Source organism: Sinohyriopsis cumingii, chromosome 15, assembly GCF_028554795.1.
Source record: "Sinohyriopsis cumingii isolate HCF-2022 chromosome 15, ASM2855479v2, whole genome shotgun sequence".
Classification (NCBI taxonomy): Eukaryota; Metazoa; Mollusca; class Bivalvia; order Unionida; family Unionidae; genus Sinohyriopsis; species Sinohyriopsis cumingii.
Genome location: NC_142975.1, coordinates 56,848,919 through 56,867,558, shown reverse-complemented (window position 1 = coordinate 56,867,558; position 18,640 = coordinate 56,848,919). Strand labels below are relative to the sequence as shown.

General features: G+C 36.9%; 1 protein-coding gene across 1 annotated transcript in view; it reads left to right on the top strand.

Moving 5' to 3' along the window:
- The first annotated feature begins 2,325 nt into the window (after positions 1-2,325).
- Positions 2,326-18,640, top strand: part of LOC149781848 (chloride channel protein 2-like) — a 111,962-nt gene continuing 95,647 nt past the window's right edge. The window contains exons 1-3 of the mRNA XM_089936036.1: positions 2,326-2,555; positions 11,883-11,990; positions 14,032-14,158. Of these exons, the coding sequence (XP_089792162.1) occupies positions 2,553-2,555; positions 11,883-11,990; positions 14,032-14,158 (238 nt within the window). The 5' untranslated portion in view covers positions 2,326-2,552. The remainder of the gene's footprint in view (positions 2,556-11,882; positions 11,991-14,031; positions 14,159-18,640) is intronic.

Sequence of the window (18,640 nt, the reverse complement as noted above, 5' to 3'; positions counted from 1 at the left end):
CTGAGTTTTGAGTCTTACCTACTAGATTCGCGAAACAAGACTCGTGAAAAATATTATCGCCGGTCTCTTTGTCTGGTGACATCTGTTTGTGTTTTTGTTTTGTTTTGTGTAATATGTATGTTTTCATACATGTTGCATTGTTGTTTCTGAGGCTGATCTTCATCTTCGTCCCTTTGCAATCCGGGACCCTGGGTGGCCGAGTGGTCTAAAGCGCTTGCCTTTACCTATCACTGCCATCGCAACTCTGTCCGCGTGCCTCGTGCATCTCCGTCTCGGCAACTGCGTTTATGTGACAAAGCTGCCATTAGCTTCCCGTGGGACGGTGATTCTTACCGTGGTTTGTCCGGGTTCTTCCTCCACCAGTTATACTATCCGCCATGTTTATCCTATATGTCGCTGAGAAACGGCGTTGAACCCAAAACAGCAACTGTTGATATCTCTCTCTTTCTCTCTCTCTCTCTCTCTCTCCTATATACTCTCTCCTATATACATCATTAAACAGTTTAAGAAGTTTGTTGGCGAATTCACTAAATCAGGCACGAGTTAGAATTTCCCCATAGGTAAAAGAAAGTATCAAGTCAAGGCCACGGAGTATAAGTGGTCACCGGGAATGGTCTGGAAATTCCACTCAGGTGAGACTTTAGAGTTGGATTGCTTTACATATATACTGACGCACAATCAATTCAAATATGTGAGATATATTGTTGTTGCTATTGTTTATATCACAGACAGACAGACACACACAATGGCAAACACTCGAGCTCAAACCTTGCATAATCCGAGATGTGTTGAAGTAGTCTGGTACACTGTCTTTAAAACATTTCGGTCATATAACTAATCCCCCTTGTGATTTTCGCTTAGACAGGTGCACTGTGTCCACGATGACAGTCGTCAATCATTCATTATACAGCAACAGTGTATATTTCTGCGCATCTATTTTTGTTTCCATACGACTACGTATAATGCTTGCTAGTGCGTGCTGTTAAACTATACATGTATTAAAATTGGAGGTTCAAAGGCCAAGGTCGTGAGAGTCGAACGAGTAAAAAAGTATATAAAATTTACAGTGTATATGGTTTATGTGTCTTTTAAATATCCACACTGTGATTTGTATGTCCACTTTGAGAAGTTTGTTGTTGTTGTGTGTGCGTGTTTTGTTTGCGTTAGTGGGGTATATTGATTTCTCTGTGAGTATAAATTGATCTGGCGAAAACTCTACTAATACAAACAAAAGGAGGGACTTAATGGTCACGAATATTGATGGTTAAAAACATTTAAAAGAAATGTATCCCATGTTGTCAGAGACAACTCATTTTACCTTCTCGTATGTTCACCTGGAAATATTAAGGTGTGTTGGCAACTGAGAGCCAACCAGATTAATAGTCGATGTCACCTGGATCATTTGGTAACCTTTCCATTTTGCTCTTGCAAACATATAATTGTTTTATTGATGGTGAAGACAGTAGAACTTGGTGGGAGGGGATATAAGAAACTTATAGTCAATAAATTGATATGCGTTGTGGTAGAGACATTGAAATATGCAGATTATATTCCTCGGGTACCCTTAGCTTGCATTAGCAGATGGCCGTTAGAAACAGCTTCAGACAACATACACTTACACGCGGAAAGGAAAGACCTTCGTCGGCACGTTGGACAAATAAATGTCACATTTTAGGTCGGTGTCTTTCTTAGTCTTTGTTCGTCTAACCTTTTCCGCCCTGTTTGAAGTAATTTGGGCAGCTACCTCAACAACAAAAGTCCAACTAGCTATATCAACACGAGAAAGACAATACGTGTGTAATTATTATGAACATTATAACTCATTTGCATATATAAAGAATTAGGGGTAACGGTACGCAATAACAACATCACTGGCAACAACAACATGCACTTGCATGCGATTCCCATTTGTGTTGTAACCTATTTATTTACCCACCCAAAATCGAGGGCAGCATTAAAATAAATATTCACTAATTGTGAATGCCCGTAGGTTACTAATTTTATCTTGATTTAAACTTCACGTGAGAACCATTAATAAATACAACGCACTGTCCTTTTCTTATGCTAATGTTGAGGGCATAGCCACTGCATATTACCGTATACGCGCGTATAACACCAGTCCGCCCGAAAGCAACGATGTGCGGACAGATCATGGTCTATGGTGATTGTTCTACTGATTACTCCTAACAAAACTGAATAGACCCAGATCTGCCAGTGCATGATGCGACATCAGATATCGGGATATTCAATTTGCGGTTGGACTCCGAGTTATAAGCGAGTATATACTGTAATTGTTTAAATCCTATTTGTAATTCGACTAGAATAGATCGTGCTCACGGTTTCTTAGCATTAAGAATAATGTAACAAATCTCTCAAGTTGTTAGCTTGGCATGGATTCTACTTGTTTTATTATTTCTTCACTGGGCATTATTGTTAAATGTGTTCTGTGTGGACTGTAAATATTCCGTCCAGTACAGTGCATCTGTCTATACTAAAAAGGCTTTACATTTGCTTCCACGCTGTCGTTCAACATCACGTCAAAAGGCTACACAATGGTAAGTGATCTTGTCCAGCATCGCCTATGTCTGTTAACAGGCTGGGCATTTTATTTTTATTTTTTGCCCATGAAAGCACAGGGGCTTGTATCGTTGCTTACAATTGACCTGTTATACATGTACTATATTATATTATATTATATTATATTATGTTATATATTTATATAAGCAACGATACGAGCCCCTGTGTGAAAGGAATATCCCCTTTTTCATCCTCTCTTTTCTTTCTTTCTTTCTTGTTTGGCACTGCAAAAACCCATCATGATTACGTTAATCACACCAAATGGTATTCAATACAGAATATTTAAATGATAGATCTATCTATTCTGTTGATTTTCTCGTTCCACAAATTCACTCTCCAAATCATATAGCGTTTACTAAACCATACTTTCAAAGATCACCGATTTATTGAACACATACTGTCTTGGATAAAACAGTTAAAACAAATCTTATGAATTAAGTTTAGAAAATAAATTCTTTTGTAGCTTAATCACAGACTATTCCATACATCAGTGGTTCACACCCCGCAGGCCGTGATCCAAGTAAGGGTCGCGAGGACGTTCTAGAGGGGCGCCAGGATTTTTTTATTTTTTTTAATGGCGGCAAAACTAATCAAAATGTGGAAACGGGGTCGGGAGGCTCCAAAAACCAATTTTTTTATGGTCGGGGCCAATAAAAGTTTGGGAACTACTGCCATACATTTTAGTATGACATCGGCTTTCTCCTCAGATATTTGCGTTGTTCTAAATTCCGCCTAGTAACTGGTATTTCACTGATGGGCGTTACAAATCAAAATATTAATGACCCATTCTACCCATATCATAATGTGTGTGTGCGTGCGTGTGTGTGTGTGTATGAGAGAGAGAGAGAAGAAAGAAAATCGCTACAGAGAATAGAAAGAAGTGTCCGATATATTGATTGTATGTATTTTGTCTACCTGTAAATACACAATTACTTTTTGTTTTTATAAACAAAACAAAACAAACGAACATCCAATTGTGAATTGACATTTAAAAAGGAACGAAAGAAGAAAGTACCATACTGACTTTCCTTACAATAGCTGCAACAAAAAACAAAATAATTCCAGAAATACTCCGTAATATTGTCCTCAGTAGGCCTATATTCACTGTTAACATATCGTGCCCATATTTTACGGATATAAATCTGCGAAGCCCGTTCTAACGCGACACGAATATGTTCCAGAAAAGAAAGCAATTTAGCCTCGCAGATAAACCTAACTTGCACTTTTAGAAATATTTGCACTTTGAAGTTCATTTTCCTTCAGAAAACGAAGTAACGGTCACTCTCAACGCCACAGCACATGTAAAAATGACGAATGTTGCGATCTGAAATGAATAGAATGATCACGTGAATAGTCGAAATTTATTGGTGAAATGAATACTGACATATGATGCAGCGTTAAAATTAAAGACTTAATACTTAATGCTTAGTGATTAGTGTTAAGAAGACTAATCAGCCTGGTGTCAGGATGATGTGACTGCGTGGGACATAATGCCACATGTCTACGGCATGATGCCCCAGTACAAGACATCACTGTTGTTGTTCGTCCGTCGAGTCGACGAGGACCACTCTAGTCATCCAAGGGTTGGAGGGGAAGAGCCAATCCTTGCACGGAATGTTCGTTTGCATAAAGGACAAGGGTTGAGTGGGACATGTCCAAGAGGGTTGATGGCACTCGCTTATTCTGGCTTGCCTCTTAGATATGCAGCTGCTGTCCTGCCAGATTCGCACAACTTGGAGCCTTGGAAGAACGCCTAGTGACTCGATCGCTTGCTGTTTAATCCCAGGAATCAGGGTTTATGTTGAACGCTTTCAATGCAGCTTTCAGATTGTCTTTGAAGCGTTTCTTCTGACCTCCGTGGGATCGCTGTCCTTTGTGTAGCTCGCCAAAGAAGAGTCTCTTAGGCGACCGGTGGTCTGGCATGCGTACATGTCCCGCCCAGCGTAGCTGGGACTGCATCAGGATGGTGTGGATGCTGGGGATACCTGCTTGGGCGAGTACCTCAGTGTTTGGAACCTTTTCCTGACACTCGGTGTTGAGGATTTTCCTGAGACTTGTGGCGTGAAGGTGGTTCAGCTTCCAGGCGTGGCGTTGATACACCGCCCACGTTTCGCATGCGTAAAGTAGTTTGGGGAGCTCAACTACCCTCTAGACCTTTAGTTTGGTCTGGATGCTGATGCTTCTTCTACTGCAGATGTTGTCATACAGTCTGTCGAAAGTTGAGCTGGTTCTGGCAATGCGGAGGTTCACTTCGTCGTCAATAGTGATGCTCTGTGAAAGTGTGCTGCCATGTGTGGTGAAGCGGTTCACTACGTTGCATTTTAAGTCGTTGACGGTGATATTGGGCTCAACAGAGGCCTTTCCAAGATCCGGCTGATGCAGGACTTTAGTCTTCTTGGTACGGAAGGGTGAGGCCGAAGCTTGTGCAGGAGCTGGAGAACTTGTCAGCGCTGTGCTGCAGGTCGGCTTCTGAGCCAGCGTTGAGGGCGCAGTCATCAGCAAATAAGAATTTCCTGATAGTGTATGTCATAACCTTGGTTTTCGTTTGAAGCCTTCTCTGCTAACAGTATCAAAGGCCTTTGTCAAGTCGACGTAGATGGAGAAGAGGTCGGCGTTTTGCTCTTGACATTTCTCTTGTAGCTGTCTCGCAGCAAGCACCATTTCGGATTCCACACAGGCTTTCTGGTAGGAGTCTCTGGTCAAGGTGCGTAGTGAAGAGGTTCAGTAGGATTGCGGCGAGTATCTTTCCTGCGATTGAGAGCAAGGATATACCCTTATTCCCCGGTGGTTGCGCCTATACAGGTGGATTATGGAAGCGTCTCTGAATTCCTGAGAGATCGTTCTTGGTGTCTCACCAGTAAAAACGGTTGGTGGAGCCTATCCATCAGGGTTGTGCCCCCTTCCTTGTAGACTTCAGCTGGGATGGAGTCTGAACCAGGGGTTTTGCCACTGGAGAGCAGAGGTATCGCTTTCTGTGTCTCCAGTGAGGTTGCGGGGGTGGGGGTGGGGTCATCCAGTGCTTCATTGATGGGTAACTGGGAAAGACGACTGATGGCTTCATCGTTGATGGATGAAGGGCGATTCAGACATCACTATAAACTGCCACACTGCAGGCATCGTAGCGATATGACCGACAAATTGTTCAAGCTAAGTAAAAAATACAAACCACAGACACGCACTTAATGCTGGGAAGAGGCGCATACCAGAAAGACGTGGCCTACAAAGTCTTGTTGTCATATACAGATACCGAACTGTTGGGCAATATTGTCTCATGTGATACCAGTGATATTGTAGGGTGCAGGACTCGACGGGTATTAGCAGAAAGTAGAAATAAATCGTGCGGTAACGAACCCTCGGGTTTTTTCCCCAATACTTTTATCGTCAACCAACCCTTCACGTCTATTAATATCTCACGCATATATTCTAAATACTGCTTATTGAATTCCATTATTTTGTTTTTACGGATATTAAAATACATAAAAAAAACACGTGTCTTGTTATGAGAAATACTCTGTAAACCAGCATCAAATGCCATATAATTCATCCATTAATGTAACAGTCACGTTTCTCCCAAAGGCGCATAGCTTACAAAAAAGCACCACGCAATGTGTCGACCGCCATCGATTATAAAGCGAAGTGGATACTTCGTAGAAACGGATATGATCAGAAGTGTATACTTTGATAGTCCACACTTATAGTGCATTTTTTTTTTTACTGAAGCAGTATCACTATATGTGTTCGTGCTTACACGTTTATAACGAGTATATATATATATATATATATATATATATATATATATATATATATATATATATATATATATATATATATATATATATATATATATTCTCCATTTAAAAAAAAAGAGTACAGTTTAATACATTTGGGGTGCCCTTGTTAGCGACTTACTTCAGTTGTTGTTGTTGTTGTTGTTGTTATTGTGGGGTTTAACGCCATTTTTCAGCACGATAGGCTATACATGGCGGCCAGTATTAATGGTGGAGGAAGAACCCGGAAAACCCTGGAAAGAACCACCGACCCACGAGAAGCTACTGACAAGCTTTCTCACATGCCCACATTGGCTGAATCTTAGACTCGAACCGCCGCAGACAGAGGTGAGATGGCAGTGATCCGTAACGAAGAGCGCTTTAGACCACTCGGCCACTCGGGGGCCCACTTACTTCAGTACTTAATGAAAGCAAACAGATAACATAATTTCTTTACCGTGTTCAGCGATAACGATACTATCATCAGCAATCGGTATGTATGTATGTATGTATGTATGTATGTCTCGGGCTCGGTTTATGTGGGTATGTGGGGAAAGCTTCCAGTAGCTTCCAGTGGGTCGGTGGTTCTTATCGGGAATTTCTCAAGTTTTTCCTCCACGAAAGTATACTGACCGCAATGTACAGCATATCGTATGCAGAAAAATTGCGTTAAACCCCAAACAACAACAACAGTATGTATGTATGTATGTATGTATGTATGTAATTTAAAGGCACATCAGCGCAACAACTTTAGCTATATAGTGCAGAGTAAGTCTAGGCCCCCCCCCCCCCGAGAAAGGTATAATAAACAAAGATCAAGGCGAATGAAGGTCCAGATTACTACAATATACAGGGCACTTAAGATGCAACCGTCCGGTAGCTATTATATATGTCGTTTCCGCAGTTAAAGGGTTAACGAAGGAAAGAAGAATATGGACTCGTGTAAGCCTGTATAAAAAGATCCCTTTTACATTTTTCGGGCCATTTGCATTAATAGATTGTTAGATGCAGCATCAAGTATATTTTTAGATTCGATTTTAAAACGACATTATCAAAGTGTTTTCTATCTGTTTGTGTGTCTGTCTGTCTCTATCTCACACACATACATATTTGCTGGAATACTGAATTATGTTTGACAAATGGCAATGAATACATGATGTCTATCTGCCTATTGTAGCGATTTCATCGAATCTTTAAGCAATCAATCGATCAATTGATCAATCGGTTGCGCGATACAATTACAAGCAAATTACTTTTATCATATATATATATATATATTTATATATATATATATATATATATATATATATATAGAGAGAGAGAGAGAGAGAGAGAGAGAGAGAGAGAGAGAGAGAGAATATTATCCATATTATCATCTTTTGTAATATGCATGCGTACATGAATTAAATATTGTACCTAAAATAAACCGTTTTGAAAACGAGAGTAAATTTGAAAGAGAAACAAAATAAAACATGTATAAATTTTAATTGGTAAACTTGACATTATCATCGTAAAACTGGTTGTCACCCCTCCTTATTGATATTTGTTTTCTCTTTCTTATTTCTGTTTTAATATTCCTTTTTGTGTATCTCGCCTCACACAATCATAACATCGTACAAGCCCTCTTGTGCTATAGGTAACTGACAACTTAGATTTATGTGTATACTTCCTTTGCACGATCAGATCCATATTGTACTTTCATCATAGTTATATGCAACGTTCTTACAAGTGGCACCTTGTCAGTATTACTTACAATATATGTCTGAGTGGAATACCATGGATAGTGCAAAATGGGGCGACAAAAGGGTATTGGCAGAGAAATCGAGGGCGCTTTAAATGGCCGATTTTCTACGTCAATACATTTTTAGTCCCTCACCATGCAATATCACTGGTATCATACGAGAAAAGTTTGTCTAATTTATAGTCTGAAAGCAGTTTTTTCTTCTGATTTTTGTACCATAACTCTCATTTTCTAACCCGGGTCACATCATTCTTTTATGCACCAGCATGACTTTTGTTTTCTTCTGTTGCATTATCTGTCATTATACATATTGTCAATCATTTTTGACTGCCTACGTGATAAAATTTATGTCTTATTACAATCGCCAACATTTCGTCATTTGTTGAATGATAGTTATTTCATATACTGAAAGAAAACTGAATTGATTTGTTGTGGGGTTTAACGCCATTTTTCAGCACGATAGGCTATACATGGCGGCCAGTATTAATGGTGGAGGAAGAACCCGGAAAACCCCGGAAAGAACCACCGACCCACGAGAAGCTACTGGCAAGCTTTCTCACATGCCCACATTGGCTGAATCTTAGACTCGAACCGCCGCAGACAGAGGTGAGATGGCAGTGATCCGTAACGAAGAGCGCTTTAGACCACTCGGCCACTCGGGGCCCCGAGAACTGAATTGAAAGTGCAGAAGTTTCTAACAGTGTAAAAATATCACCTGCAAATGTTGCATTTCTTTAATTTGTGGAACATATTTATATTGTATTAGAATGCATTTTAAGAAGTTCGGTGGTGTTTTCGTGTTTTTTTTTTCTTTCTTCATTCATTTCGTTTCCTGACTGATTAATTTTTGTTTCTTTTCTTACAGGGTAGCACAATAGATGCAATCGGTTTTCAATGTCCGTTATTTTTATTATATTAATTATGAATATCGAGGTCGAAAACTGTTCACTACTTATACACTCTTTATTCTCTCTCTCTCTCTCTCTCTCTCTCATGTAGAAAACTATTTTTCCTTACGTGCGCTAATTTTATATATGACTTGAATTTAATGTTTTCTTTCATTGCTCTTATATGCAATGGCTCGATAAATACCATGATTTGTTAACGTCTATCCTTCTTATTACATGATAAACGACTCTCTCTCTCTGACTGATAGTGATATGATTTTTTTTTTTACTTGATACAGCGGACAGCGTCTGACACCATTAATCAATATTTAACTTGGTAACGTCCATCCGTAGAATACCAGTTACTTCCAGAACAAAGAAAGTACTCACGAGCAAACCGCGGTCATACATAATCAAGTTAAGATCATTCAAAGCAATCATCAGAACCGTTTTATCGTGTAGATGTTTATATACAAATACGCAATATTCTTTGAAATTCAGTTCATTTGACAATATATTTCTTATTCTACCAGTTATTTTAATTAAGTAAATCGGTTAATATCTCTGACTTTTCGATAAGATTAAAAATGTATTAAAAATCATTTAGGCGAGTGGAAAAATTTACGCTGTAATGTTTTGTAACTATCCTTTTTCGAAATACAATAGAGGATTGCCATGAAACTTTATACACACATTCATCCCGTAGTCTAGTTGTCTGGTATAAACGAAAATGGTGCAATTCGGACATTTAATATGGCCACCACTGAGGCTATCTTAAAAATCTTATTTTCGAAAGTCCTCCTGTTTGGATGTCATATCAACATATAATTTTCATTACAAGACTTTTTATGATGTATAGTTGCTCGTAAACGAAACTGGTGCCTCTCTGATGTCCAATATACCACAAAATCCATCTTGAAAATCTTGTTATCGCTTCTCCTAATAAATGAAAGCAAATATTGGTAACGAATTTTCACTAAAAGAATTGTTGCGATGTCTAGCTGGTACTAAATGAAAATGGTGATGCTTGTACACCCATATAGCCGTAACACTGGCTATGTTGAAAATGGTGTAATAGCTCCTCGTCCTGAATGTGTGTGTGTGTGTGACTTGGATTTTTAACGTAACTTTAAAATGTTTTCAGTCATATCGCTACGATGTCTGCAGTATGGCAGTTTGTAGTGGTGTCTAACACTGAGACATCATTCTGCAGACATGTGGCATCATGTCCCACCCCGTCACTTTATCTTGACACCAGACCAATCAGTCATAACACTAACCTCTTAATGCTGAGCGCCAAACGAGGCAGTTGCTAGGACCATTTTTTATGAGTCTTTGACATGACACTACCGGAGTTAGAACCCGCATCCAAGGTGGACGCTCTAACCACTTAGGCCACAGGAGCTGTCTCCTCGTTCTGAATAGATTGTCAGATTAATATGGGGTCTTTACTTAACAACTTCTCGTGGTGTCTAGTTGGTCCTTATGAAAATGGTGCTGCTCAGATATCTATGGTTGCAGTAGTGGCCATCTTGAAAATCTTGTTATAGCAACTTCTGAATGAGTAACCACATCATCAAGTAGTTTTCACTGAAAGATTTCTTATAATGTCATCTTAGATGAAAATGGTGCCGATCGGACTTCCAATTTGGCCGTGAAATGGCCATCTCGAAACTCTGGTTACCAGAGGCGGCGTTAGGAGTACGCGGGGCCTAGGGCCGACCATGACCGCGCGGGGCCAGAGTATCGGTATCTCGATTGGTATGCTACTGCAAACATTGATTATGTCTAGACTAGATCAACTGTTGCGAGTTGGCGCACGAATTACTGTTTGTGGACAACGTGTTTTTTAATCGAAATAATAACATGACGAAAATGCCTTTGGCCTAATAAACTGATTATGATTGTCATTTTTCAAATAACATGAAGACACGAATTAAGAACAATAATTAGCGTGCATTACTTGCGGCCTGTATCAGCGTTTCCGATTTACCGGAGAATATAGCTTGACAAACTCATAAGGACGACCTTAGGCCTGAAGCGCGGGGCCACCTCAAGAGAGGGGCCTGGGGCGGTCGCCCCACTTGCTACCCTTAAACGCCGTTCATGCTTGTTACCACTACTTCTCCTAGATAACTGGTCATATATATGGTGCTTTCACCAAAGGACCTGTTATGATGTCTAGTTCGTCCTATATGAAAATCGTGCTAATCTGATGTCCAGTGTTGCCATCACGGCAGCCATCTTTAAAATCAAATATTATTATCGTTACTCATCCAAAACGGAAAATCATCTCGACATGCGATTTCCACTAGAAGACTTTTAGCTATGTCTTTTTGGTCTTACATGTGGTCTTGTTGGTGCTAAATGAAATCGGTGCCAATCTGATATCCAAAATGTCCACCACAGCGGCTAACAGGAAACACGTTATTGCTGACTAATATCATAACTATGATAGTTTCAGTATTCATCAGTTAAAAGGAAGAAATAAAATAAGAAAAGATATTATTTTAAACTGCTATGAACTTCAGTCCCGTTGAAAAACTCCTGATATATGTTTTTCGGGATTGGGGGATGGACACGGTCGTAGCAATTTTCTTACGTATGGGTGGGGGTGCATTTTTAAACAAAGAAAAAAACCCGTAGGGTTTATGTAACGCGTTCCCACACATATGTTGAAACTTTAAATAATGACTGACGCTGTATTGTAAGAAGGATTGCGTGAATGTCTTAACAAAAACTCTAAAAAAGAATTATTTGAACGCAAGAGTCCGAAATGAATGAATGAATTAGTGATTTATTTTAACTAATGAATGAACGAGCAATGATAACGAAATAATTTTAATACAGTAAATTGTTTTGGTTGCTGGTCTGATGACATAACCTGCCTTCTGGACTTACCTTTTGCAGACGTTAAAACAAGCCAGTAACAAGCGAGATCACTCTCCAGTCAGACCAGGGAAAAAGATGGCAGATAAACAGAAGAAAGACAACCAGTTCGGATATGAGCAAACGCTGGTAAATTTTTTTTATATCAGAATTGACAAGCTGTTATAGTTACATAGATGCAAACTACTTGCATATTCAAAATATTTACTGATAAATATTATTGCATATGGTTGAGAATGGTCGTTGTTCGTTGCAAAAGAACAATTGTCAGAGTGTAGATCACAATTTCGGTTGGTCACCTGTTTTCGAAGGAAGTAATTGTGACAATAAGGTCTCTATGCTTTATCAATAATTCTTAACCATTATATAAGAGATGTTTAAAATCCAGCTGAATATTATTTCAGTTTATTTTTTTAATTATGCATTCTTTGCCTGCAGCGATGGTATCTTGATTTTAGTCATGTCTATCCGTTTATCCATCCATTAGCTTATTCAATACGATTTTCAAAATGTTATAAAACACTTATAAATTATACATTTTTGGAAAGTTCATGCCACGAGAAGTCAAAATCTGAAATCCATTTTAAAATATGTAAATGTTTAAATTTGTAACGAAATTTTAAAGTTTGATCACAAAGAAAAGGTGCCTGCCAAAAGGTGTGCATTATGTAAAATTCGATTTGTATGCATGAAAATTTGAAAGGAAAGCAACGAAATTGTAAATAAATTTAAAAACTCATTATATACAAAAGACAAATAATTTTCTAATTTAAACATCTAAATGTAAAAACTGGTTGCCTAGGTATATAAGCACATTTGTAGACATCAAAATAGAAACTAGTTAATTTTTTTCTTGTTTGGGTTACTACTTTGGGCAATTTTAACATGTACATGTCACAAAATCTGGTTAATTAACTCACTTTTCAAATGTCAATAAGAAACAAAACTTCTTATGAAAATAATTATGAAGATATTTTAATAAAACAGCTATCTATATTCTCCCAAAACTTTATATGGATAAATTGCACTGTCTCCTCAATACGTGATGTTCTACCATTATTTGTAGCCTGGAACATATTTTAAAATATAAAAGATAAATAATTTTCTTTCTCATTAGCAGAGTTTCCTGGAATATTATAAATGTCCATTTTAATGCAGATAATTTAGCACAGCTTAATAGTTTACAGCTGAGGAAAACTTAATTCCTAGAAGAACTATACAGTCAATAACTCAAATTCCAGCTGTTTCAATAAACTGACCATACTATAAATTAATAAAGTTGATATAAACAATATTGCCTCTGCAATCATTTCACATTTTTAAATTTATTTTAAGTGTAACTTTATTTTAAAACAAATAAAATTAGTACTGGCACATACTATTGACAGTTCTTGTACCTAATTTTTCTAATAAAGTCCCTTTGTAATTTATCTAAGAATATTATTTCTGAAAGATTGTATTATCAATGACTTTTTTATTTGATAAATTTTTGGTCTTAATAGTCATTTAAAGCAATATATGTACCTTGTTGATCTGCCATGACAAGTACTGGATGTTGGATAGAGCTGTTAAGGGATGTAATTTGGTGATAACTTTTGAGGAGGTTTGGATGGGGCACATTGTAGACCACTGTACGCAGAAAACGACAGCATTATGATCAAAATAAAATATGTTATACTTGCTGACAAACGTTTGAATTTACATAAGAACAATGTTCTTTTAAGTTTTATTGCATACAAATATAGTATGAAAGTGTCAAAGTGAAATTCATTAACTGTATATAAAATACCACTTTAGAGTGATATTTTAACATACTTACCCTTTGGTAGCCTCAAAGGGGATGATTAATTGCATTGTTCCAAGTTTCCTCCTGATTTGGTACTTTTTTTCTGATTTTTTTTAGACATGTGGGTTTTCCATGATTCTCCAATATGACAGCCCAATTCCTGAAAATTAGCATTACGGTCCACATTATTGTTGGACTTCAATAGCATTTGACACCAAAATTTGAATAATTTAAGTACACTAACCACAGGCTCACATATGAGAATAAGTGAATAACTTTAGATTATTATTTTAATGTCTAAGTTGAAAAGACCAGCAAATTTTTTGTTGTTTTAAAGATAGAGATAGAAATTATAGTCATTTTAATATCGTTTTTCTTCTTCAGATATACGGGAGATACACACGGGAACTTGGCGCCTTTGCTAAATTCCAATCAAAGATATCAAAACATGATAAAAAAGATCTAGGTAACATTGAGCCAAAACCTAGACCAAAGATTTTGGATTTTTTAGGTGAGAATCAAATTTAATTTACTTTCTTAATTGTCCCTTTAATTTTCATTTTTTGTTTTTAAACAAATATTCACCAATTATGCAATTTTGCATTAATTCATTTACCATTTGATGTCTTTCTTTGTCATTAAAGCAAGCAAGCAACTTATGTGTGAAATGTGAATATTGTAAATGTGACTTCCAGATGTCTTTTGTTGAATATAGGTCATGCAACCAGGCAAAGAGGTGACTAAGTTGTCTGGAAAAATGTAAACTTTGCCTTCTTCTGTTAGGAAAGCAAAAATGACTTTGCTTTGTGATTTTTTTAGAGGTACATTGAGTGACTGTAGTTTCTGAGATGCTCCCTTGCTATAGCCAGGTTAGCTCCATTAAATTGTTGTACCTCAGGGCAAAATGTAGGTATCAAGCCATCAGATAGCTGGTGCTGATGTCAATTGTGCCAACAAACTTTTACCTGCTCACAGGCATGTGTTTTGATGGCTGATTGACAGTTAACAAAGTTAGCAACTATCTCTGCCCAATTTTTTCAAGTTATTCTTCAATGAAAAAAAATAAAAGGTTGCATTTTAAAATTTTAACATTAGTATATAAATAGCAGTTTGTGTTTTAAGAATAGAATCTGTGATCTGAATATTTTAGCTGCCACATGTACATTATTTTATTTATAAAATCAATTTGAAACTGAAGTGAACCTTCATGGGGAAATAATGGTAGAAATCAGTGTGTCAGGGAAGTACCACTTTATTAGATTGTTTTTGTAAACCATTGGGCAAATATATTCAGAAAAATATACAATTCATAGAAATCAAAGTCTAAATATTTTTGAAGATTTAACTTTTAAATGTGATTATGTAGATCTGAAATGTATGGGACAATGCTGTGTTGTGAAATTTTATAAGTGCTTTAAGGTCATAGTTGTTTTCTGACTTACACTCATTTTTGTGTAAATATGAAGACAAACAAAGCAAATACTTACCATTTAGCCAATGCCTAAAGTTACTACAAGTACAGGGGCCCCGAGTGGCCGAGTGGTCTAAAGCGCTTTCCGTTACAAATCACTGCCATCTCACCTCTGTCTGCGTGGGTTCGAGTCTAGGATTCGGCTAATGTGGGTATGTGAGAAAGCTTGTCAGTAGCTTCTCGTGGGTCGGTGGTTCTTCCCGGGATTTTCCTGGGTTCTTCCTCCACCATTAATACTGGCCGACATGCATAGCCTATCGTGTGCTGAAAAATGGCGTTAAACGCCACAACAACAACAACAACAACAACTACATGTACATAGACAAATAATAAAACCTTAAATTTGCAATCCTATCAGTGACCTGTTGTAAAGAAGCTAGAAAGTGAGTGGTAACATTAAGATAGCCCCCCTTTATATTAAATAGTGCACTCACATGTTGGCTGTGTCAGTTTGGTTGTAAAAAAGGTTTTAGTTCATTCATATATTGTCTTTCATTCTTCACTGTGTTGTCTATGACTAGTTATGGTAAAGTTTTATTGGCAACAAATAAATTAGGACCAGCAATAGGATCTGAAGGCATGTATGCATTTGATCTTATGTACATGGTACAGTGGTAGTTTCAAACATGCATTTGATCTTATGTACATGGTACAGCGGTCATTTCAAACATGTTTTGAAATCATTTCAAGTACCATTTTATAGTGAACTTTCAGAAAGTAAAAAAAAATTTGAGATAAATGGTAGGTTAATAAGCATTTTATCTAACTTGCAATTATAATAATGTAATCTATTTACTCAGATGAAATTCATTACAATGTATTGCTTTTTTTGTTCTCTTTTAATTAAGCCATATTTCCAAAATACACTGCATATGAAAATAATTTTTAAGCATGTACTAAATGTTTATAATAAAAATACGACTCAGAAACTTGTATACTTCAAGATAAATTATTGCTTAAAAAGTGTTAATTGCATATATGTATATATACTGGGAAATGGGGGCATAATTCAAGTAAGTGAACAAAAAGACACATACATACACTGCATTTCTAGCTTTGATCCCACTTCTTCTGGTTCAGCTCTCACTTTCCCTGTTCTATCCAAAAGAGAAGTTATTTTTCCCTAAAGATCAAATCTGGCTTGACCCCTTGGGAAGCATTGTTAGCTTAATTGGAAGGAATGTTACACTCCTCCATAAGTGTTGGAGCCTGGGTTAGCAGTTTTGGTGTGTCACTGGGAAAAATACTTAGCTGTCTTTTGCTTGACATGATTTTCTAGCCAGTGTTGCGTTGAAATCATTGTTAAAAACAAAAATACCAGCCATCTAGCCAACCGATTGAATTTTACTTTTTGAAAGTAATACAGTATTTTTTATAGGCAGAGAGTATTTGTAGATAAATAGTGAACAGGTTCTTGTGGGCAGTTGTATGATTTGTTGAAAGCCATTTTACAAAGGTTTTCCATTACACTTTGTAAATGGCTTCTTTCAGGATAAGTTTTCATTATAATGTTATTCACTCACATGGGTTTATATCTTCAAAATTATTGGAAAGGGATGCCTCTTAGAGTACAATATTTCTTTAGATATATTGTATATACTCATTTATAAGTTGCATCCACCTGCAAACAACATAGATCCTCATATGCCATCACATAATGTGCAGGCAGCTCAGGGTCCATATTGTTTGTTCTTATGATTATTCCCAACAAACTGCATTGACCCAGATCTGCTTTCACTTTATGCAATGGCAGATCTGGGTCTGTTCATTTTGCAGCTGTAGTCATCTTATAAGTGAGTATGCATGTTATTTCATGACCTTTATTACCTTTGATGAAATTTTTCTAATTTTTTTTATGTGAAGATAATTTAGTATCAGTCATATCAGTCCTGTGTGTAAGAGGCATGACTGTTGCACCATTACATGAACAATTTAGAATTATCACAACTGACACATTAAGTATTTGTTGGAATTGATGAGGGAGTAAACTACATGTATACGGAAGAAGCACTTACTGGTGCATAGATGATTTTAATGCAGTCATTGATCCCCTCCATTACACCCCCACAACTTCCACTGTATATGAGATTTCGGATCTGTCTGTAATTCTAAACCCTTTTAATTATTATCAGATTTGTACAGTGTATCATTGGTATATTGATTCAAGAATTTCCCTGGACTAGAATATCACAGAGTCCTCTTGATGGTTGATGGATCCCACTTATCCGCCATAAATGAAACTATGCAAAATTGATTAAATATTTGCCCTTTAAGGATTTTATATATATATATATATATATATATATATATATATATATATATATATATATATATATATATATATATATATATATATATATTGAGGATCTTATAGTAGAAGACAATCCCCTGAAGAAAATCATTGTACCTTTGTAATTACCTTATCTGTCAAAGGAAGTATTAGGTTAAATGTTATTTCCATGTTGTATACCACAGTGTCAACTTGGTGTTTGGATCAATGTTCACTAGATGTCAACAATCAAATCCTATCACAATATACTGTGGTGTCTTGATAAAAAATTTGCTTTAAAAATCAAACATTAAGTAGAATTATAAAATAATCCAACAGCATAGTTTTATCGATTTCATCACATTTTCGTGCATACTTTGTTGATTCAGTGGAAATGAAAAAGGTACCATACTCTCACTCTCAGACAATCACAAAGGCTGTTCTGGTACCATACTCTCACTCTCAGACAATCACAAAGGCTGTTCTGGCATACTTCTAATTACTTTCAAAACAATTAGCACACAATGTCATTCAAAGGCAAGCAAGTCTTTAAGCTTTTGTACTAATTTGTTGGATCTTTTTGGGGGGATCAACAATACACTGCAGTTGGGATTACAGTATATATTCACGTCTAAGTCTAGTCTCAAGAAACATAGGCCTCTGGTCTTTTATCACCTAATGTGCCAGCAGATCAGGGTCTATGTTGCTTGTTCTACTGACTAATCCTAACAAACTGAATAGATCCAGATCTGCTGATACATTATCTAATAGGTGATCTGGATCTATGCACTTTGCAGTTTGATTCAGGTTATAAGTGAGTATATACGGTAGATAAAAGTTGTTATAGCTCACAATGTCCTTTTCTTTATGACATATATATAAGTAAAAGTGATGAAAAATATAACCCAAGTCAGGGAGCACCTTTCGATCTAGGTCAGGCCCCACCATTATTCTGTATTGCACATAAGGCCTGTCAAACCAAATGTTATTTAATTTACCAAACAAAACCTTGAGTATACCAAATGAAATGCTTCATTTTCATTTGGAAGTTCTTGAAAGACACTTAAATTTGCAATCCTCAGTCTCTTGCTGTGGTTACATTTGTAGGTCCTCAACTCTGTGACAATTGTCTGCTTGCTTGTGTTGAAAGCTATACATGTTATTTTGCCTATGAATGAGGAACAAAGCTAGTTTTGTCTTAATATTTCATGGCTATCTTTAATTAGCACTCCTTGTCCTACGTGCTTAATAAG